At 36.7% G+C, this 24,715-nt stretch overlaps 2 protein-coding genes and 1 long non-coding RNA gene across 6 annotated transcripts in view; 2 read left to right on the top strand and 1 right to left on the bottom strand.

The window, feature by feature from the left end:
- LOC105690036 (neo-calmodulin-like) overlaps positions 1-24,715 on the bottom strand; it is an 82,553-nt gene that overhangs the window by 26,124 nt on the left and 31,714 nt on the right. For 2 of the 4 annotated variants that reach the window (XM_012407516.3, XM_048654623.1), the window contains 2 exons: positions 16,986-17,917; positions 10,263-10,304 (listed from right to left, as the gene is read on the bottom strand). The exons of 1 other annotated variant lie outside the window; for it this stretch is intronic. In XM_012407516.3, the coding sequence (XP_012262939.2) occupies positions 10,263-10,304; positions 16,986-17,072 (129 nt within the window). In that variant the 5' untranslated portion in view covers positions 17,073-17,917. Of the gene's footprint in view, positions 1-10,262; positions 10,305-16,985; positions 17,918-24,715 lie in introns of those variants that run through there. One more of the 4 variants, XM_012407517.3, reaches the window with a different exon arrangement.
- Positions 127-4,280, top strand: LOC125499681 (troponin C-like). Its single transcript, XM_048654624.1, has 5 exons — positions 127-267; positions 657-675; positions 786-929; positions 2,030-2,278; positions 4,011-4,280. The coding sequence occupies exons 1-5, from the start codon at positions 265-267 to the stop codon at positions 4,037-4,039; spliced, it is 444 nt and encodes a 147-aa protein (XP_048510581.1). The 5' UTR covers positions 127-264; the 3' UTR covers positions 4,040-4,280.
- Positions 10,853-24,715, top strand: part of LOC105690037 — a 50,816-nt gene continuing 36,953 nt past the window's right edge. Inside the window, exon 1 of the long non-coding RNA XR_007278205.1 lies at positions 10,853-10,988. This is a non-coding gene — a long non-coding RNA (uncharacterized LOC105690037). The remainder of the gene's footprint in view (positions 10,989-24,715) is intronic.

The following is a 24,715-nucleotide window of genomic DNA, read 5'->3' as shown; positions in this document are numbered from 1 at the left end:
ATCATGTTATAAGGAATCGAAATATATGTTGGCAGTACAATGCCAACGAATCGTTTTTATCGTAGCGAGCTTGCGATTGGTTCAAAAATTTTCAAGTTGGCCCGTAGCATTATAGTGGACTTCGTGGTTCCGGTTGAAAGTAAGTGGAGGGGTTTAATACCACCGCTTTGAAATTTCTGGAAGAACTTATAAAAGTAACACAACCAACACCTCGCACTTTAGTGTAAGCCACTCAGATCGCACGGTCGAATAATTTTACCAATAATGGTTCGTTTGAATTTATCGAAAAAAAAAAAAAACCAAAATTCAGTTATAACTGTAAAACACCTCAGTTATCAGCTACGCGAATATCAGAAAAAAAAAAAAACCCACGAAATCATTGGCAGTGTATCAGGCAGTGTGATAGATTTTAAATCGTGTTCATCGACGATGATATGATCAATTGACCAATGCAGTTGAAAAAAAAAACAAAATCGTGATAGAGTTTTTGTCATTTACAAATATCTTCTTTTTACAAAGTTACGATTTATCTGATGTAATGAGCTGAAAACTCGGGCGATTTACATTGTATAATTAGCTCATAAGTTACTCTATAGTACGGTGAGACTTAAGTTAGTTACTAGAAGCCGATTAATCGTTGGTTATATTTGTTTCAGGATGAGGAACAAGTTCAAAGTGAGTATAGACGACAGTCGCGGTTTTACAGTGTCATTTGAATTTTCATCGAATTTTTATCGAAAATCTTTTATAATTCTTTTTACTCAAATGCCAAATTCGTGTTTCAGTGCTCAGGAGAGCTTTCTCCATGTTCGACAACACGAAGGTTGGTAAAATCGAGAAGGAAAAAGTCAGAACAATCCTGAACACCTTGGGGCACACGTTTGACGATCAGGAATTGGAGGTTCTACTCGAACAGGAAGACGAGGACGGTTAGTTAGTTATTTTTCGGAATTTCTCACGTCTATATTTATAGTTTATTACGAGAGGCGCCGCTGCTGCATCCGCAGCTGCAGAATATCCGAAACTTGTGATATCCAGATATTTGCACGGTGTCGCGTTACCGCTACCCGAATATAGATGGTGTAATGCATATTTTCGAAATACGACCCTCGCAGAGAGATACCTTTGAAAAATTTTAGGCGTCGAATGAACCGCAATAAGCATACATGAATAGACTACTGGAAAAATTCTTTATATGGCCAGGAGGCTTACTTCAAACGTCTTCGATCGCATCTACGAAAAGACGATGCGAAGAAAAATTTGCAGTCGACTGTTCGCCAAAAGCCGCAAAAAGCACGATTTTCAGAAATTTCCGACCGCCATTAACGGTAAATGAAAAAAAAAAGAAGCACAAGTATCAATATTTCGCACCGTTCGAAATTATATTGCATAAAATTGGTGGCCTCCTATGACACGTATAATCGCAGATAGACACCCTAGCTCCGTGTGTAATTAAAAATCGAGTGTGTAAAATCCAATTAAAACCGGTAAAATTTTTTAAACGGATTTTCTTAATCCGATTTTGCTATTGTCCCATTATACTACACAGAGTAGTGTGTGTAGATTATAATCCGTGAATTGAAATACCGGAGTATAAAAAGAGAAATGAAAAAAGAACATGGTAGCAATTTTCAGTATGGAATTATTCACCGATATATATCCTTGAAAAAAGAGAATACCTTTGTCGCGATGGGCGGGGGGGAACGGGAAGGGGGATTTTATTCAAAATGTTTTTGGGTATGATAATGGTCTGGCCGTAAAGAGGAATAAGCGATGTAGGGATGCGTGTATAGAAATGTATTATATTTATCGTGGATTTCGAGGATCTACGATAAGCCTCCACGTTGGATTCTCTCCACATACAACGCACATCCCTCGAGGCAAACGCATGCGGCGGCATACCTGTCCGCCATTTTCATCGTCGCGCAGATATCACGTGATTTTGAAAAAACGCCGACAGACCTCGGGTCGACACATTCGGACCCGAATTTCACGAAATTTTTTTTCATTTTTCCGTTCCTTTTTTCAGGCAGCGGACACTTGAACTTTGACTCTTTTTACCGCGTCGCCAGTCATTTCCAAGAAGAGGACGACGAGGCTCTTCAAAAGGAATTGAAAGAAGCTTTCCGTCTGTACGACAAGGAGGGCAACGGTTACATCCCTACGAGTTCTCTTCGTGAAATCCTAGCCGCGTTGGACGACCAGATTACGCCTGATCAGATGGATGGAATGATCGCTGAAATTGACACCGACGGTTCGGGAACAGTCGACTTTGACGGTGAGCTTGATAAATCCTACCGGAGCATTCGTCTATTCTAGTAGAATTCAGATTCGTTGTATCGGACGTATAGCAAATGACGCTGTTTTATTGGCGACGATCGAGGTTGAAAATTTTTCAAGTACCTCGCGTAGGAAATTTAGTGTATTTGGGAGTATACATCGTGAAAATCAAAGGAGAGAAAAAAATGAACTGAAATGGATTGGTAGTGAGCAATATTCTGTAACCAGCGATGTTCTTTTGGAAAAAAAAAAACTTTCTCAACGAATTTCAATGCATCTGTGAAGAATGGAAAAAAAATTTCAAACTTTTGATACCTGTACACGGCGTAATCACGCGATCATTGAACGTGAAATTTAATCCTGTATAAAAATGTAATTAGGATCGGTAAAGTTTCGTCCGTGTATAGTGCGCAACCAAGGAGAATCTTCTGATCTCAATCGAGCACTTGATTAAACCTCGGATATCTTAATATCAACCCTCCAGGCCATTTCAAAAGCTGCAGGGTGACCTATTTCCTCATCTCGTGGGAATTATCCTTCATATGTATATGTATATAAAGACGATTCCTTCGCAAATATGTTATATAGATAGCGGATGTACGATATGGTCCAGGTATACTTGAAAAGACCCTTTCGAGCGGAAATAAAATAAAAAAAGAAACGGTAATAAAAAAAAAAGTCGAGCTTTACGATATTTGCTTTTCTGATCGGGAACGCGTATCTGTGCGAGACTTTTGAATTTCTTACGTATTGCGAAAATATTTCAACAGCTGAATGCGAATACCGGTATTACGTCGTCGGGAGATACCCTTCGTTCTCCTCTGGCAAACTCGAATTTCGCACCGTAAAATCAATGCAATTTGAACGGGTCGATTCATTCCTTTGCAATTTAGAAGAAACAAGAACTCCTCATATTACGTGGCAACTTTTTAACCGGCCTCAACGGATGATAAGTACCTCAAGTGCAGGTTACATGTATCGAAGGAAAAGGTTGTAACAATATAAAGATGAATTTTTCAATTAAATTTTAATCGGATTTCGTCAGCTTTTCCTTCATAATGTGCATGCAACGTTACCGTGAACGTAAATTATGCATACCGCAGGGTTAATCGTTCAAAGAATTTATGTACTTTGCATTATATATAACGTTCGTATCGAATATCGATGGGCGAAAATTTTTCATGCAACAGCCAGCTGCTGCCCGAGATTTCTACGGTGTGGAAACAAAATTAAAGGAGAGAGAATTTCAATATCATCGGATAAAGTTAATAATAGTTTCTTGACCTGCAGACACGAGGTCCACTTAAATCATTAATTTCGTAAACGTGATTATTCAGCATTGAATAAAAAAAAAATAGAAATACGTAGGATTTAATTTTCACGATACACATGATATCGCGCGTAATTTTCATTTTTTATTTTCCGTTCAACAAACCGCGTAAAACATTTTATCGCGGAGAATGAACAGGTGTGAAGAGGTTCATTTGACGGTAGGGTGCGCGACACGAGAACCAAATTAAATTTCAACTATAAAAACGCTTTCGCTTTTTGTCAGCGTTTTTGTCCGCGCACCCCACAGCCGTTTAAAAATATTCCCCACCGAAATTTTGTATCCTATTTTGTTTTTGTTTTCTCTACTTTCAACTGACACGATAATTTAGACGAATGAAACATCGTCTGGGGTGACAAATGCTTGACGAAAGTTTTTTTTTCCTTCATTTCTGTTGCAGAGTTTATGGAAATGATGACCGGAGATTAATCGCTGCGATGACGTATTCGATAATATGGATGAAAAAAAAAAAAATGTATGCAAAAATCATCTCAAACATCTCCAGGGGATAGACCGGTCGTCTACCGGAACTTTTGCCATGTTGGCACGCAACGGTAATGAAAATCAATCACATTTTTACCGCACACATACACATCAAATTTTATGTAAATTAAATTCATGTATCATCGTATTCCAAACACCACGTCATAAAATCTGAACATTCATCGCCCTTTGATTTTTTTCTTTCTCTTCTCACATGTTTTCGTTCACCCCGTACTAGCCGCCGTATTTATTCGCAATTCGAAGGGGAGGAAATTTTCCGATGGACGTTTTGCGTCGTACATGTTTGAAATTTTCGCAGCAAAATTGATCCTGGTAGAGAAAAAAATTCTATGCAGAACCAAGCGTTTCATGTATCATTTGGGTATGTACACGTATACCTATTACCTATATGTATGCGTCGATAGAAAATACCGGTATCGCGAACACCGACAAAATTTTCTCTTCACTCATCTGGTGCATCAATCATCCTTAAACGTTGCGAAAGATCGAGTACTTAAACGCAATTTAAATATTCGTTCCTCCGTGAGATACACAATATACGTACATACATATATATATCAGCAGATGTATGTACAATTTATTATATACGGGGAACACGAGTTTCGCGGTTTACGGAAGGGTTGTTTTCCTCAATTTCTATCGTCCCCTTTTTTATCTTATATTTTTCTTCGATTTTTTATTCTGCTCTTTTTTTGACCGATCGTCAAATTGATCCTCGACACTTCAAATGTACATATTTATTGGGTTCATTGACACGCAGCTGCTGCTTTTTGAAACGACCACATAGATATACACATGTATACGTACACGTGTACCCTAAAAAGGTTTGGAATTCAACACGTATCGGTATACCATTCATCGTTACATACATAATTTCATATTGAAAATTCTGAAGCACCTCTCGATCACCATCTTCCGCGTAACGTAGTGAAAGAAGAATTTCATAAGTGAATGATGAGGAGAACGAGGATTAAAATGAAAAAAGAAGAGAAGAAACTGCACCACTTGTATAAAGTGAAACGAATAATCGAGGATCGATGATATTTTCACTAAAATATTCAGTCGAAATTCGATTCAGTTTTTTTTTTTTTTTACGATTCACTTCCGAGTTAATCGAATCTTCTGTTATAATTTATATTAATTATAATCAATCAGTCCTCCACGTGAGTAGGTAATGAGTATTCGAATGTTCGAAAAATACGAGAGAAGGGAAATGAAAAATTTTATCGCGTTAAGCTCACCGTACATGCGCGTATGTCGTTGGATTAGTCCAGCTTGATAATGAACATCCAATCAGTATAATTGGAGCGTAGTTTAATTGCTTTTTACTTGTTTCGATGGAGATGAGCCTTTCGACACGGCATTAACCGAATATCATTGAATTACGCTATTTATTCGCCGATCGATTGATTGCGAACGAACAGTTGTATTTCCGATCGTACGAAATGAGGCACTTTACGCACAATCATTCGACCGCCGTTTGCATCTTTTTTTTTCTTCGTCAAATAATACCAATCCCCGTCCCCCGAACCTGAGAAATTTATTTATCCTCATCGTTCAATCTTCGTCATCCCCCTCGCAATTTTCATCCACTCGAATAAATCCTTTGAATAAATTCCGTGCAAAGTGTCGATGTAAAATCGACAAGCTAATTAGCAATCGTTTAGGTATTCATAATTACTCGGGTACCACATGGGCGCGCTTGCGCCCCTTTTATCGGAGCTCTGAAGGGCGTGAAAGGTTTAACGTGTATAGGGCGCACGTTTCGCCGAAGGTGGCGACAGTGCCGAGTTAAATTTAATAGCTTGTAGTACAACCAAACCTCAGCTCCGCTCTCCAGCGCACGGGCACATGTAAGCGAGTACATGGGTATGTACCCGGACATGTTTCCTATGTACGTTCATGCAAGTATAAGTTGTACATAAATTTGGAACGATTTTGTTCTTTTACTTTCGAAGCGCGTTATTACGCATCTATGCTAATTGACTGTCGTTACGCAATCAACGTTGAAATTATCCCGATGAATTGCATCGTTTAAAAATATCAATCATCCTATGCAGTAAGGATGGTTTTTCTTTTACATAAATTTTATCTTTTGTCTCCACTATTTCTATTCTTTTTAAATTCTCTTGTTTCGCTATTTATTCTTTTTTTGAAACGCTAATTAGCGACTACCGCTACTACCCTCATAGTCTTCGAAATATTTCGAGCGGGGCGAATACCGCTTCGTTATTTTATTTTATTTTATTTTATTCTATTTATTTATTTATTTTTTTTTTTTAAGATTAAAACGTTTATTTCAAGTACTGGATCATTCCCACTTAACAAACGAGTTCTTCTTGCGCTATGATATCTTTTGTCTTCTTCGCTTGGAGAGCTTCCTGAAGCAAGCAAGCCTTTTCAGGGTGTCTAGTAGTAGTCTCCTTGAGGGAGTATCCGGTTCGGGACTCCTCATCGTCTCTCGTACACACCACTTCACCGTCTACTTGACTCGGCCACGTCAAGCTTCTTGCACACTTGTCTGACGATATGCTGTACATGTGTACCCAAATATACGGTAATAATTAACGACATTATAAATTGCACGAGGGTTTAATATTTTCGCCGTAAAGAAAATTGAACGAAATGACCGTCGAAATGTGCGCACGCCTGAAGGTAGGTATTTGGGCCTTGAAATAATTAAAACTTTGATTCCGATTGAGGGAAACGAAAAGTTTTTGAGCAGAAAAAAAGTAAGCTTGTAAAATGTAGTGATTTATGAAGTTTTCTTATTATACGAGAAAAATATACGTACGTCTTACTTCGAGAAGAAATCGGTACGGGTGATAAAGTAATTGTGCAACGACACGGGAGGATATTGTCTTCCTATAATTTCGTGAGGTATACTAGAGGATTGATATACGAGAAGAACGCGAATCGCGACGATCATCAAGTCTGAACTTTCGAAGAAGTTAACAATCCTCCCCCAGAAGGAAGAGAAACAAGAAGTAAAAAATTATAGCGGGGCGATCGTTGAGAGGTTTTTTCTTTTTTCTTCTTTTTTTTTTTTTTCGTTCTTCCGATTGATTTGCAAAGTTTCAATTACACGCTTCGTCGAGATATCGATGAAAAAAATAGACGAAATGGAATGAGGTTTTTCTTCTTTTTTTTTTGCTCTTAATTTTCGATGATTAGTTCAACGGAGTTCGTTCTCCTACATTTGTACACGACATTCGCAACTTAGGCTCAAATCCGAAGGTGCAACGTGAGCGAAGACAAAGCTGTGTGCTTTCCATTAGCCACGAGAACACCCCCTTATTATACATAACGCTGGTGATAACATTCAAAATTCCCGGGTAAAGGGCCCGCTCTAAATTACGTCCATCCTCCTCCCGAAGGAAGATAAGAGACAAGCGTCGTCTACGTCGACTGCTATAGTAATAGGCACGTCTCGCTAAGCCTCCATTCCACTTCGTTCCCTTCCGGTCCCTCATGTTCCTCTCGTTTCCATTCCTCATCCCCATTATTTTTACCCCCCTCCCTCACTTCTTTCCTCCGTCCCACCCCTTATCATTTTCCTTTTTTCTTTTCTCCTTCGGTGCCGCGTGAAATTAAGTAAAGTGCATAATGTAGAGGGCACAGTGGCAAAGTGGCGTGACTTGGTCACGGGGGTTTTTTTCTTCTTATTTCGTTTATTTTTTTTTTTTTTTTAATCAGCTCAAACGGCGAACGGAAAAAATTATTACGCACGTTACGCGTGAACAGTAGACAACGTGCTGAGGATAGGGATAACTATAATCATCGAAATCTTTCAAGTGCGAAATTTTTAGGGAGGAGACGAAACGTGCACCTGGGTCATCGATCGCGTCGCGTCGAGTCGCCCGGGTTTCTTCCTCTTCCTCTGCAACCCCTTGAACCAACCCCACCCCTTTTTACCTTCACCTACACCTACCTTGTAACTTTTTCATACACATATATCTGTATACATTCTTGGCGAACTATGTATTTGCTTTAGCTGCAGAAAAATTTTCACCCGGTTACAGAAATCGAGTGAATTTATTTTCGGTTTTTCTTTTTTTCTTTTTTCTTTTACTTTTTCTGGTCGCTGTACTGCAGCCGGCTCGTCGAGTGCGGGACGTAATCTTTTCTAGCTTTTCTTTCCAATTGTGGATTTCTCCGTAGCACGGGTCCTCGTGGATTGCGATTGTTCGTTATTTATGTAACTTGTAAGTTAATAACGTTGATAATTATTCATCGAGACGTATAGGAATTTCTCGCCGACGAATAATAGAGGGAAATTCCCAAAGAGAGGATGTTCGTCGGGAAGTTGCTCCCGAGATTAGGTATACCTATGTTTATTCATACCGATGTGTATACGCGTTACGTTACGAAGGTGAAATTATTTCGATAACGCTACGTGTATACCTGACTCGGTATATGTACTATGGATAGTATACAAATTATGTAGAAACTTAATTCTAGAGTAAACGAAGATCGGAGGCGACAGCGAATTAATAGACAAAGGAATTTTGAATTTTGATAACGGCAGTAAAAGGCAGCCGAAGATCCTCGGCTATTATATACGTTACACGTATACCACCCACCCTATGTTCACGTGTACGTACATATATGTATAAGGACAGTGCGGACGAATGAGATGAAAAGACGTTATTTTCAAAGGACCATCCCGTGGATATATACACACACATCTTTTTATACTCGTCTGATTGTTTCTAGAGCAAGTAGGTCACCTGGGAAAGAAGGGTAGGTACCAAGAAGAATTGAGTGGAGTAGAGAGACCTTGTATATAATTTTCTCTTTTACTTTATATTGTCGTTATCTTATTTTTTCTATTTCTATATTATTTTTTTTTTCTTCGTTTTTCTTTTCTGTTTTCGCTGGTTTCCTTCTCCCAGAAGAGACGAGATGGCCCGTCTTATTAGTTGTTAAAAGTAAGTTTCGATGAAGGAGAAGAAATAAAAACCAAACGAACTTTTCTATGTATATCAATAAAATATGGAGGAATATCAACCGGAAGGGGCTAAGCCACAAAAAATCTTTACTCGACACAGAGAACGTATCGTTTAGGAATTAAAATAAAGTTTCCTTTTGATTTTTGATTTTTTTTCTTTTCGAGAATGGCGCTGCTGCTTTCCATTTTTTCCGGTACAGATTGAAACCTTGTACATGTATATTTAGGAAATATATATAAATATATAGAACAGAAAAAATATCATGAGCCGATATTAATTAGGAGGAGAAGAGAAAACTGAAATTGTAGAATGCGAATAGTATAGTATAGATGCATTACGATGCACGTGAGGTATAGGTAGAATACAATATGAATAAGCTATGTGATATTAGCTACTCATATGGTATCGTAATTATCGTCATGCTTTGTCGTAATGAAACAACTTCAGGTATACAATAATCGTGTGTCAGACGAAAACATTCATAATGAAAAACTATAATGATTTTAATATCAACTAAATGAATTGCTATCTCTATAGGCATATATATATATATTATTGTGAATATTCATAATGCACATATTATGTAGTTTTTTTCAAAAACATGCCTTATCGATATATGAATTTCTCTCAACTAGTTCAAATATAATAATATCATGCACGTCGATTTATCGTGTCCATGAAAACTAAGAGTCATCGGATATCTTTCAAATTACAAATATGTACGAACAATTCTACGTACGCCATGAACTTGATAATTAATTTCAGGTCCATCATTTATATCAGTCCAAATTAACGACTAATTGTAAGTTTAATACAGCCGGATTTCCAAGGCTAAATTAAAAACTGATTACCATTAAATGTACACCTTTTTACCCCACTGAAAATTTCTTACAATAATTTTGAAAATTGGTTGGGTTTATCGAAACTGTTTTTTGTCTCTTATTTTTTTCTCATACGTAGTCATAACGAACAAAAGCTGAGATATAACGAACGTAATTTCTACCTATTATGCAAAAAATGCAATGTCTATGCTAGAATTATAGCTATGGTAATAAATCGATCTCTATGTGTCTATCTATTTTCAATGACAGTAACACTAATAATAATCTGACTAAAAGAAAATTTTCTATTTTCTACTAACAATTCTAGCTAATATAATGTGAATTATTTCAATTTGATTGCTTTTTTTCATGTACCTGACTCAGGCTTCTAAAGCTACTTGTACTGGCGCTCCGAGCCTGTGAACACAAGTTATAAATTCGGTCACCAATTTGTAGTACCGATTAATTAAGAAAATTAACACTTTTTATTTTTAATAAAAAATCAATATGCTTACAAACTACGTAGCTACTGTGATATGCATTAGGTATATATACGTGTCTTGTAATTATTTCTAATAGATATCAGAAATTGAAATGAAATTCTCTTTTTATCTGTCGAAAAGTTACAATGACAGAAAATAGATCAGACAAGATCGTATAGGTATACAGCTGTAGAAGAAGATATCGGTTATAGAAAATTAGCAGGTAAAAGTGTCCGATTGAAAAATAGATTCGTTGGAATATTTAACAAATTGATGAATCGTATCTTCGAATGTCGAAGAAATTTTGAAGCCACGAGTTGCGGATATACGCACAATTCAATCGGCACGAAGATAAACAAAGTCGTAGTAAGTCAGATAAGGACAGACTGTTTGTTTTGGTTTTGTATCCAGTCGGTAATCCGATACCATAATATTCCTCAGTTATTCGTGAGAATTTGATCGCGGCGGTTGTCTAGCTACGCGACGTCGGAAGTTGCGTCGAGTGAAAGTGTTCGACGATATTCGCAACGTATTTCGCGTGGGGCCCGTAAGGAAATCGAGAGGGTGAAATAATCGCTTTTGATGATCAGCCGACCTCCGAGGGTGGAAAATCGTCGAGGTACGTTTTAATTGGTTCTAATATCAATCAACCGAAGAAATGCATGGATCGAGTTATAGGACGCCACGCGTTGTACACGCGTCGTAGATGAACAGAGGTGATCGCACGAGAATCCGGCCATGTTTGGCCGACGCGCGTTGCGAATAATATCCGATAAATCGACCTCTCGTGCGATTTACGAAAAATGATTAATTAATCCCCATGAGATTATTTTGCATAATATTTTTTCATCAATTAATTTGCGTTATCGAATGAACGATCGATCGTCTCCGGGGGGATTACGTGTTAAATTTGACCAATATGCGCACGCCAACCTTTCTGTTTTTTTTTCCTCTCTTTTTCGTTTACATTAATTTACTTTGCGACGAGCCATTTGTTCCGCTATTTTTCGTTCGAAACGAAAATTCGTAATTCTCGATCCGAACTTCCGGAAGGCGATTAATGCACAGGTGCATTTTGAGGAAGACAATATAAGGCGAGGTACGTGCGCGAAAAGTTTCTTCGCGTGGCTTCCACCCCGTCCCGCATAAATGTTAAAATAACAGAGAAAAATGGAAAAAAAACAGAACAATGTTCAGAGGACGCGGATCTTTAGAAATTTTACTTGCGCACGTAGCGGCCATGCGCGTCATAATTTGCCCCTAACTCGCCCTCTACACTACGGTAAATACGTACGTATATACAGCGTGTATATACCTCGAGGTGTTATGTGCAACATTATCTCCGCACGTTTTTAAGGTAGATTATTCTTTATTTTCCCGAGTTTTCGGTTTTCACCTACTTCTCTGTAGAGCCACTGACGCATTATTTTTTACTTTTTACCTTCCTCCGTATCGTTCGTTCACACACGCGGTGCTAAAGAACGCGGCGTATAATAAAAATCTGCGTGAAAAAAAACGTGGTGGAATTCTTTTTTTTTCCCCCTTTCTCGTTAGAGAACGAAATTGAAGTAACTCGCGACGCGCCTGCTCTCCATCCTATTATACGCCTGTCCTGTGTCTCTACTTGGAAAATGAAAAAATGAGAAGAGAAAAAATTAAATAAAGAAAAAGAGAGATTACTAAAAGCTCACCAAGTTGCTATTTTTACGGGTATCGCGTGTAATAATTTTTTTTCTCTATTTCTGCGCTTTCGAAATTCAAGGGATTCGGATGGGTTACGTATCCATCCGATCGACGATAAGGATTCCGCATGATTTTTTCCGATTATTTCTGGCTTATTTGACTTCCATCTTATCTCATTATCCCAATTGATTCGCGAGATTAGATAGATATCCGCTACTTTTACGCGGCCTTCAAAATAAGCTGATGAGTAAAAAGCTCCGTCCAACCACTTTGAATGAAAGCTTTATCTATTTCGTTATTTTATCTTCTACTTCGCTTTTCCTATGCATACAGATGTACTGTTTGTCTGTATTACATGTGAAGTAAAACGATGGAAAAACAAGCGTAAATATACGTTGGGATATATCGATCTAGAAAATTGTGTACGGACTAAGTTCCAACTCGTTCTAACAAAATCCTTGAGATCCTCGAATCCAATTTGTAGGTACGCAGAACTAGAAAATAGGGGAATATGCTTGGTGCGGAGATTATTTGCCCGTCCACGTATACACAAGTATAGAAAATAGGTCGGAATTTCATATCTCTGTATAAACCAATTACCCGAGAAACTCGAAAACACTTGTTTGTTTTTTTATTTCCTTTGATTTTCCCTTCAATCGCCACTCCGCGTTCAAGGTCTCGCAATTTGTCGGAAAAAATCCTCAACCGAATTAACAAAATTAGAGAAAAAAAGAACCCTTCGGATCGATGGGCGAAAGAGAAAATCATTAATTGTGAAAAATGAATAGAGAAAAAAGAAAGACAAATAATTAAAACTACGAGGCGAATAAGGCGTAGCGTTACCAACGGCAACTTTTCGTACAGCGATGAAGTTTGATAGGGAAGTTTACGCGTCAACCCGTGTCAAACCCTTGTCAAGGTTTTCGTCTACGTTCTCCGAGAGATTTTCGACTGGAAACGCTCTTTATTCTATCATTGGATTAAATCGAAAAAACAAAGGCAGAGAAAAGAGAATTGAAAAAACGTCGTCAAACGTTTGAAATACGTACATGTATCGTGTCCTTTGCCAATAAGAACCAAAATGACTTATCCCCCAAAATTTGAGTGACCTATCACTCTGTTTTTTTTTGCCAGTCGCGTTACAACCATCTGTTAGCCGACTTGGTTTTTCTTTTTTCCTTTTTTTTTTTTCGTCGAAATTGTTTTCGCGCCCTCCGATTTGACCTTTGCTTATCGGAAAAGTTATGTGCCATAGGGTGTTTTCCAATTACGCATGGTCCACGCGATTCATTTTCGTTTTTTTTTTTTCTGTTCCTCCCTCTCTGTTTTTTCTTCTTTTTTTACTTGTCTTCGGTAATAACGATAGAAGCTCGCGTTTTTTCATAACGAAGATCTGAATGAAAAAAAAAACTGTATATATGTATACGTACGTATGATATTAATATAAATATATATGTACAATTTACATATATAGTTGTGCAATTCGAGGGGGTCACCGATACCAAAGTGTCGTATAGAAGCAGCTATTGGCATTGAATATTGATTTCCTATAACGCTTATATTCGTCTTACACACGTTATACGGGCAGAGACTTGGAACCGCGAGAACCTTTACGGTCTGATACTTTGATAGTATGTAATATATGTGTACGATATATGTATATATACGTATAGCTAAGCGGTTACTTTTTCTTTTCGACAGTTTCACAATCGCCCTGCATTTTGCATTTCTTATCTGTTACGAAAAATTTATTTCCCACGTATACTTTATTCATTCTTAACTATAAGCAATTTGTTCCACGTTACAGCTGCTGGAAAAGCACAGTTTTCTAAACCGAGATAACCAAATGACTGCTATTTCGAACGATCGTTTTAGTTTTTTTTTTTTCTTCTCTTTTTCGGCACATAACTTTGGACACAGTCTGCAATTTAGTTGCATTACCAACAAGATATCACGAAGCTTTTATTCGCATGAAATAATCCTCGAGTGATTCGTGTTTACATTTTTTTTGGTCGTTTGAAAACTCTTTACTTTAATCGACGATCATTAAGTAAGATTTCTAGCGAACGCCGGTCAAGACATTAAGTTTTAATCGTTCGGAAGTTTTACATTTAATTGCTTTTTTGATTGTATAATAAAATTGATAATGATAACGACAATGATAATCTAATGAATCAAGGTTTTCAGAGTTTAATTAAGGAAAAAGATAAATATATATATATATATAATCTCACACTCGGAGGATTAGGTGAAAAGTTTGATGCAAAGTTTTAATCGTTTCTCCCAGAAGATTATAATAATTATTACCGTTAATTGATAATTTATCCGAAATCGAACTGAATAATATTTTAAGATACACCAACACCTGTACATACGTATACTTCATCTTCGGTATAAATTCTGTCACAATTTCGATATCATTATCGAATATTTGAGATACTCTCCCGCGGTTCATCCTCATTAAAAAAATAAAGAAAGATAAAGAGAACTCATTTATATTCAAATGAAGGCAATACACCTTATCAACATTTTTTTAAAATGCGTCGAACGAGTTTATCCTTAAAAACTCCGGATATTTCGGGCGTCGAAATAAAAGAACTTTTTTCAAAATTATATGGCCGAAGGCAGAAAAATTAATAATTTATAGAAATTGACTTTGTCGATTTATTTTGCCATTTTTTTTTCCAACAAAACAGATTTCAACTTTTTTCGTAACTCACTTCTCCCGTATGGTTTTTCCAACCCGCCGACGAATTCATTTCTTTTTTCTTTTTTTTTTTTTCTTTTAAAAATCAAGTTGACCCTCTCGAATTTACTCGCATTGTTTTATAGCACGTAATGGAGCGAATAAAATCGCTCGATTTCGAAACGTTAATAAAAGTTCGACGTGTAGATGAATGTTGAGAAATTTTTTTTTTCATTCTCACTCTTATTTTCATCGTCCTACATTCCTTTTCAGCTATCTGTAGAGATATAAAAAGTTCACAAAGCGAGCAACATATATATATATATATATATGCATATGCCGATATACATCAGCCTGCAAGACGTTTTACTTCCGTGAGAAAAGATGACAGTATAAACTCTCGTTCTTTTGCCGATATCGGGATTTTCGTTATACGACCTGATACACGTACAATATCCGTACATACATGTATATATTCATCTATATATCCCATACAGACGAGAGGCGAATGAAAAATCTTATTGTAATGCATCCCTGATGTTCTCCCTGCACAATAAGTAACGTATATACCCACCTCGCGATTCGAAAGGGTTTATCACGGTCCACATGATAATAATAGTAACACCCGTAATAAAAGTAAAAATAATAATAATAATGATAGTACGCGATAAGAACCTTTAAGCGAGAGATCGATTTCACTCCGTTGAGTTGCGAAGAAAAAAAAAATAAATAAATGAGAACTGAAAAATAAAATAAAATCAAATGAAATAGGGTGCATTTTAAAATTATTTTTTATCATTTTCTCCCCTTTCTTCTCATTATCTTCCTATCTGAAGAAGATTTGAAATTTTGGGCACATTAAAACTGAACAGTTGCAGACGCGTAATAACTGCGTTATCATTAGAGTATAGGGTAAGATGAGATCGTAATGAGAACATTAGCCGGATAACCATGAATGGTGATATTGCGTCGAATAGTCGAAATGAAATTATTCTTCTAATGAAATTTTTCCGAAATCGGGTCTGCGCGGAGACACAAAATAATGTGCAAGTACATGTCCAACCGCTTTCGATGTCCAACACCGACCAGACTCGGTTATGATTATCGCGTCGTCGTTATTATTATCGTTATTATTTAAAGTTAATTGACAAAGTTTAATTGAACGTATTTATCAGGAAAGCGGTAGCAATGTGCCTTGGGATATTACCGATAAGAACCACCAATCGTCTGTATGTGATATTTACGTGTGTGCATCAACACGTATATTTGTATGGTATAGGTATGGTTAAATTACACGTCCTATATGCTCGTGGTACGTAGAATATTACGTGAAACTCACATTGTCGTTTAGATTAAATGGCAAGAAATTTTTTCGATACGAAACACGAAACATTAAAACGTGAAACTGCGGTAGCTCGATGACCTGTTCGAGACAGATTTACAAAAATTGCCGAGATTTCGAAAAAGTTACGTCCCTAAGGCTTCGATTAAAAATCCGAAATTTTAGGAGGAAGTGTTTCAATTTTTTTCATTCTTTTCTTACCCCATTTGTGCAGCGAACAGTATTTCCAATTACTCTAGATTATTTGATGTTCAGTCATTTCATACGTGCATCGGTGATCAAATAACTCGGAATTTCCCATTCGATACAGAGATGATGGAGAATCGTTTGAAAGGAAAAATGAATAAAAATGAGAAAAAAAAAAATTTCTTTACGGTATTTATTTCGGGAGATTCGGCAGGTATATTGCATCGAAGAATGCATTCATATCGTTGTTTTTATTAATCTGTTTTTTTTTTTGCAAATTATTTTTTGATGGGCGCAGAGAAATCAATTGAATCGTCTGTTATATGTAGCACACCTATACGTAGGTTGTACGTTCAGTTATATATAAACGTTTAAATCACGGTAAAAAAAAAGTTGGAAATGTAAAGCACGTTGAACTGTTGAATAATAGAAACTCGGCGAATCCTAAACCTCCTCCCTGTGATACTGGTGACAGGTATTTTGTCACCAAATTGAAATTTCACTTCTGAATATATATCGTCGGATTTCCACGTTATCACATCTATTTTAAACCCGTCTCAGCGAACGTGGGAAAAGTTTGCAACTTGATCTGATACATCAATTAATCATGTTCTAGTTGTAACGATAGTTCTACCGATTTAATTTTTTTTTTTTCTTTTCTTCATAGTCACCTCTGCGCACTTTTTCTCATTTTTTGCTAATATACATTTCTTTGTTACCTTGCTTCTGTTTCTTGGGGCGAAGTCCTCTTTGCTCGCCTTTCGCCTTTTGTCCTTTAATATCATTCTTGCCGCGGCGAACGCCATCTTTTACTATTATCAATTACACTTCCGGCAAATGAGAATATATTTTTTTCTTTCTTTGATTATTTGGTTTGTTTTTGGAATTTTTTTCCTCAATAGAATGATTTTCAACGCAGTGTGTTAAAGTTATTTAGAATAAAATTGTTGCTATTAATCTTATTATTATTATTGTTGTAACACGTGATTTATTGCTGAAAATCTTAACTTGTAATAAACATATTATCTCTGATGTGCGTATTGCAGATATTTCTTTTTATTAATATAGAATTATATATGTATCTATATATTTATACGTATGTACGAAATTTGGAGATGAGAAAAAAAAATTCAATTAAAAATTATCAAACTCAAAATTTATGACGAATCGATTATAATATTCTTAACAAAGCACAGCCATATTGACTTTGAATTACGATCGAGTATTAGTGAACATTGCGACAACTCCGGGTTTTCCCTTGAAGTTTTTCATCAGCTTTCGTTAATGATTTATTATAAAATCTGGATCGATAATATATGATTTTCTTCTTCTTCTTTCTTTTCTTATTTCTCATAGATTAACAGTCGATCGAATGATAATCATTATTTTATTAATCTTTTACTTCAATTTAATATTATATTATTAAATTTATTTAGTAATTCGTTAGATCACTGCATTCCAACACTGAACATATGAGCTGATGGCACGGTATTACCTATTTGTTTATTTATTCATTTATTTATTTATTCATCTATATTTATATAATATGGATATAACATATCCTTCGTAGATTATAATTTATAATATTTGAGTCCCGGCTGCATCTTCGCTGGGCTGGATAATTGACAGCTAGAGAGATATGGCCATGGATCTATAAGAAAAATACATTCTGATACAGTTTTGTAAATTCAATTACCCGATCTATAGATCATCATCGTATACAGATACACCTATATCTGATAACGTTATCCAGTAGCAGCCATGACGCACGTTATTATTTCGAAAAAGAAAGAAGAGAACTATTAAACAGTCTCCACAATTGACTCTGTCGGTTGGCGGAAAATTGGCAACGATTACACCGAAAAGAAATTAAAAAAAAATATTTAAAATCCAGCAGAGACTTTGATTTTTGTCAGGTCTAACGACGATATTGGCTTAATTCCTAGTTAATTGGCGTTATGTGTGCTTTCCCACCCTCGTACGCATTATTAACATTATCATTATAATTATTATTATACTGCGGCTCCAATTAGCTATCCAAAAATTAGTTTCAAATTTACTCGTATCCATTGTGTACGTAAAATTATGATGTGAAAAAATTACTTCATAATTTTTGATAGAGTTTTTTTTCTATGGAACTAACACACAAATCTATATAACGCACCTGCATGGTTTTTTTTCTGTTTTTCAAGTCGCTTTTCAATGAATTCAGTTGAAATAGTCCTCTCGGTCGGATCTGCACGATCGATTTTATAGCCGAATAAACGATTTAATGAAGCTGAATAAACAGATTTTAAATTCTATACGGTTGAAGATGAGAGGGGAGAGTATTTAAACGAAGTTTTTTTCTGTATCTCGATATAAGATAGAAGACAGAAATATATATAAATTCACGAATGAATTTGGTAATGGAGGAATCGTGCGGTGGTTAGAATTTTTTTGATACTTGTTCTCGTTTTTTTTTTTTTCTCAAAGCGATATAGTAGTAAAGGGATTTCAATTTTGAAGTTTTTCTGCGTTGTTCCCTCACTCGCACGCGTCGTGTTTTATCCAGGTCTAACGGATTTATTAGGACACTTCATTCAGTTATCGATAAATACATCCGACGTAACTAGGGCGGCTTGGTCTATAGCCCTCTTCATTTTCCATCCCCTAGAAACCTTTCACTCCGTATACAGTACACATACACCCTTACGCAAGGGCCACGCTTCCGCCTTTACAAATCTTATCGCAACTCACGCAGTCGTAACTCTATCCAGAAAATCACCACCCTTAATACTTTCATCGAATCGAAGCGGCTACTTGTTATCTTCGCGTTTTTTTTTTTTTTTCTTTTTTTTTTTTTGTTTCTTTCTTCGTCGAAGTTGAATAGTTTTTGAAAAACTTAGCTGGGAATCGAAGGAGCGTTACGTTATTCGTTGATGACGCAAAGATAAAGAAAAAAAAAAAAAAACTGGACTTTCAAAAAAAAAGAAATAAGTAAATCCGAACGAACTATCGGAGAGAGACGATGGCGTGATTGTGACAGCCGTGGAGTTGACAATAACGACGAGTGGGGAGAATCGACGTCGAAACAATAAGGGGGTGGGTATGAAAGGGAGGGAAAGATGAAACAATTTCCCGCCAATGTGGAAAAAGGAGAAACACACGTAACGCGGTAGAGTAAAGCCACAACGTTGACAACGAGTTTCGCCACTTCTCACGCGACTAACGAGAGCCTCAACAGCGTGTCTAATTGAATTCCCTGCAGCCTACGAGCACCTTTACTCCAAAAGTGTTACTCTCCTCAAGGATAATATCCATGTACGTAAATACGTACCGCGTATCCGCGTACGCTACGTATACATAAATCTTTGCTCGTACGTACTAATCTCCAGGAAACTCGGGGAAGGGAGTCGAATGTACATATATACGCCACGTGCATATTTAACGAAGTATTTCAAAGGACTATGAAAGACGGAAATGAAAAAAAAATGAAAAAGTCATTTTCGCGAATTTCATTCTCTTGAACAATAGCCAATAAAGCAAACCCGGCGAGACGGCGTGTACGCGCCTAGTGTTCGGTCATTCAAAATTTCAAGACATGCAAATTGGTGTTCGCCGCAAAATCCCACGAGGAGGTAGTTACGTTACGGGGATGTACATAACATACGTACATACCCACATACATATTCCGTGAATACACGATACCTAAGCCCAAAATTCCCACCACCGTTGCGACGGGGGAAAGAAAAGTAGAAAAAAAAAACCATTTGGCAAATGATGGTTGGCGGGGTGGTGGAAAAAAATGTAGCGAAATTTTGTAACTCATCTTTTTTTTTCTTCTCCTCGTGTGAAAATGAAACTTTTGTACAGATACACGGTATCTTTTACCGTACGTTGCTCCAATTTTTTTTTACTTTTTCCAAATTTTTTTTCTCAAAAAAGCTAACTCGTGAAAATTACAACGATTTAATTTACAAAGTCATTGTCTCGCTCACTATTATATGTATGTACGGTATAACGGCTACGTTTAATTTGAATCCCTTGGTATGAACTTACATAACTTTGCTCGTAATTACTGGACACCCTTACAAGAACTTTTTTCCCCTCTTAAACCTGCAGAAATAAGTTGTTTCGCACAGCCCTCCGCTATACAGACGTATTTAAATGTAATGCATTTTTTTAGGTCCTCCTTTTTATCCTTTTCTCGCGTTTACATCGCCGGTAATTTGCGCATGAAAAGAAATTCAACGTTCGGGATAAAATATCAAATTGGTCGGAACGAGCTACCTGGTTTATCTTTTTTATTCTGTCTCTTCGGCCGAAAATTTGAAATAAATCGTTCACCTTAAAAATATTTCAAATTCTCAATACCTTGGATGTGTATTTTGGATTAACATTTATATTGCGCTATTTGAATACCCATTACAGAGCCCCCGTTTCCGTTAACCCGACGAATATTTTCTCGAGTCGCGAAATTTTTTTCTTCCGTTAACGCTTTTATCTTATATTCCTATCACTGTAGGCAGGTAATCTTTGAAAAACAAATTTTCCGATGCTCTGGGAGAAGAAAAAAAATGAAATCTGCTCGTCGTTCCCGTTATCGTTGATGCGATTAGCAAAATTATAACCACGTCGCGCCGGAAATAAATTCCTCACTTTTTTCTTTTCAAATAATTTGTATGTTGTATAGAATTTTTGGATATACGGTATACATATACGTGTACATGGAGTGATCCCTCCATTTATTTATATCAAGCGGAAAGACCCGAGTGGGTCGAACTGCGCACGTTGCAAGATTAATTCCACCGCTAAGTAGCGAATTCAGGGACTTAGGGCGTACGTATCTATATATATGTATACTTTTAACTATATACCATGTATTTCCTACCCCTGAGAATCAAGGCTTCCCGATTTTACTCGCTTTATATGTATTATATTAATAGGTAGATATATCTCTATGTAACGTACATGCTGCAGCGGTAATACGTATACACACCACCCACAACCCTTTTTAAATTCATGAAATTCCGGCTTTTGATTTATAAAGACGGTTTTACTGGGTCAAGGTAATTGAATTTCATATTAATTGTGTATACATAAATGAAACAAAACTCGGTTCGCTTATAAATTTTACGAACAAATTTTTCTATTTTCTTTTTTTTTTCGTCAACTACTCTTTCTCTAAAGTTTTTTTTTTTTCTTTTTTCTTCTCAAAAAACGAAGGAGAAACAGAAGATGAGAAAAGCGATGCATTTCTTTTTTTTCACCACTTTTTTCAGTCAAGTATACCCGAGTATAAATTTTTTTTTAAGCGCATCGAGGGGGACTCGAATGTGGTGCTTTCATTCTATTAGCGGAATTTTATACAGGTGTACGTATATTTTTATATGTACACAACAGCGGCGTGTATATGATAACTATACTCGTGAATAATTCATATTAATTACCGATTCTAATCTTTATTGCGCGAGCACGATGTGCTGCACAGCAATGGCTGCCTACAATTATATTACGTATCATGTATTCGAACGTGACATTGTATCCATCGCGTATGTACATATCTTTATGTATATAGTGTGTATCCATGTAATTTAACCGGCGTATAATATAAATATGGCAACTTTCCACAAATCTTTCGACATTCGCACGTTTATATACATACATGTATATGTATATGTTTGTACAATAATCGCAGCCGAACGATTTATAGACGCCCACCGCGTATCTAGATGCATTGATTCTTATTTGTCCTTATACCGTTTCCTCTTTTTCATTTTTCTTTCTGCGATACACGGCATTAAAGATTTGACCCATCTCGGTGAAAATATCACAAGTGTTTTCTTCTCTCGAAAAAAAAGCAATCGTCCAAGGGTTACAAAAAGTAGGTGGAGAGCTCATCCACTATTAGGTGCCAGCAGAATCGAACTGGATTTGACGTAGGATAAAAAGTAATAACGTCCGTACAAAAGGACACTGGGAAATAAGCGAAATCCAATATATCGTATCGATTCACGCGAGTAAATATCATCTATTTGGAAATAATTAGAATTTAAAATCTAATCGTACCCACCTCACGGTTTATTTGCCACAAGAGAAATGTTGTCTCTCTTTTTTTTTCGATTTTAACGCGAAGGTAAAATTGAATTTTGGATCGGTGACGGGGAGGATCTTGTTACACGTGTAACTTGAGAAAACAAGAATTGATTTGAATTTTATTGTTGGGTAAAATTTTATTTCGACAAACAAGGACGAAGGGTTGTAGATACGGTATATTTGTATATAACGTAAGGGGTATACCGTAATAATATTGCAACGATCCAGTGATATTATTATCATCCCCTTCGGTATAAAAGGGGATGAAATTGCTTTTCCCTTTACCGCGAATGGAACCGCCATTTTTCGCATGCGTAACAAACGCGGGCAAAAATGTATAAGAAAATGAAAATGAAAAAATGGATACGATACGGTTACGTCCACCAAATGTATATAAGAGTTCTTCTCATTTTTACCTCTTTTCTTCAAAACTTTCACGGATGTCCCAATGTCAAAAATTATCGTTCGGATAAGGTATGTGTACACAGCTGAACGAGTCAATCTGTCATCTCGAGAGTGTAGCAAAAGCTCTAATTGGATGAGATAATGGAACGACTTTCTCACAAAACTACCCAATTTACTATTTCTCTTCTTTTCATTTCCTTTTTTTTTCTTTTTTTTTTACTCGGCATTGAATTGCTTCTGGATACGCCGCATGTAACACGTACATCCTATACATAAAGGGTGATGATACGTAGAGAAATTTCATCTCGCATAATTTGAGAATCATCGTATCGTTGATGGGAAAAAGTAGAAAAAAAAACTGCGAATCACATTATGCATTTCAAAGCGAATAGACCGTACCTATATCACTCATAGTTGAAGTTTTGCAAATCAATTAGCCAGACGTACTTGAAAACTTTCAAGCGCGCTCCGAACAAACGACCTCCTTTGATGTGGTATGTACGAGCCTGTATCACTTTTTACTATATATTCAGTCGTACACGTAAATTTAGATTGTACATATGTACCTAGTGGTATAACCTTAGCCAGCTTTCATTCATCCGGCGAACACCGCACCACGCGATTTTCCCTATATTCGTTAAATATGTGTAACCTTATATATGCCGCTGTGCTACGACTCTACAGCTGATTGTGAGAAAGACCTCTACGTTTTTTTCCATTCCCTCTCGTGATGATTTTTTAGAATTGGGAAAAAAAGAATTGCTCACTTTTATCGCCATCTCATCGTAACAACCAATCCCCTACTTATGTTCGATCGTTAGGGTGTTCATTCCACTTGACTTAGTTTTTGTTGGAAGAAGTGTGACCGATTGAGGAATCGTTCGATATTTTCATTCATAAAATTTATAATACGCAATTAGATATTCCTTCATTCATTATTTCGCGTATTAATTGTTTTTCGGGGTTTGATTGATTTTATTTTAATCGCGAGAATCGGTGGATTCGCGTATCTCGGGATAGAAGAATCGGGAGAAGGAAGAAAACCGAAAACGAGACAAAAACTCGGGGAAGAAGGAAAGAGAATTTTTGTTTAAATGGAGAAACTGTTACACCGTTTCTGTTCCGAAATCCTGCTCCTCCGCGAATCCTGAGTATTTCTATCTTTGTTGCTCCTTCGGGAAATGTTATAGGGGAGTATTGATCACACCCACGCCGTCGCCCACCCTGGAACAGCTCCCTCCGTTCTCCCGATTCCTTTTCCTACCCCCGTTCGACCGGTCCGCCTTCCCTTTTGATTTCAGGAAACCAACGTTCGCTCATTTTGCGGAAATCACTTCTGTGTTTTTTTTTTTTTTCTTCTCTTTCTTTTTGGCTTTTTTTTTCTTATCTCTTTCAGTTTGTCATTTACTGCTCCACATTAATGAGGATTGGAAAAAAAAAAAAGGGAAATTCTTCAATTTATGCATTCCCCGATGAAAATAGAATAAACGAGGAGAACGTGATTTTTATACATTTTATGGCTATCGCGAATTTGAAAAGGATATTTTTAGGACGTAGAAAAAATAATAGGATAGTAAAAGTAATTGATGAGAACCTGACGAAGATGAGAGGGAAAAAGGGTTGGGGAAAATGTAGATGACGATGATGTTATAACCGTAAGGAAATAATAACGCGTAGAAAGCAAAGAAAGCATCGGCGAGGAAGGAATTTCTCGAAAAGCTCGATCGCTCATTCTCCTTTCGGCAAACGAAGCATTGACTGAAATAACACTCGAGCGCTTATATAGCCCCATCGTTTCTTGAGCCATTGCGTTAGTTCGTTATAAACCTCGACACGTTTAGTCGCTCTCTGCCCTGTTCGGGCATAAATTTAGTTTTTCTTCCCCAACGTCGCGTTGAACAAATATGCGGACGAGGAGAGTGAGAAAGGGAATACAAAAAACAAAAAAAAAAAAAAACGATTAGAA

This window comes from Athalia rosae, chromosome 4 (genome assembly GCF_917208135.1).
Source record: "Athalia rosae chromosome 4, iyAthRosa1.1, whole genome shotgun sequence".
Classification (NCBI taxonomy): Eukaryota; Metazoa; Arthropoda; class Insecta; order Hymenoptera; family Athaliidae; genus Athalia; species Athalia rosae.
Note: the sequence above shows the minus strand (reverse complement) of the source record. Positions and strands in the feature narration are given on the sequence as shown.

Bases quoted from the DNA above. Each gene is read 5' to 3' on its own strand.
- LOC125499681 (XM_048654624.1), top strand. The intron at 930-2,029 runs GTTAGTTAGTTA...TCCTTTTTTCAG, and splicing joins CGAACAGGAAGACGAGGACG to GCAGCGGACACTTGAACTTT. The intron at 2,279-4,010 runs GTGAGCTTGATA...TTTCTGTTGCAG, and splicing joins GGGAACAGTCGACTTTGACG to AGTTTATGGAAATGATGACC.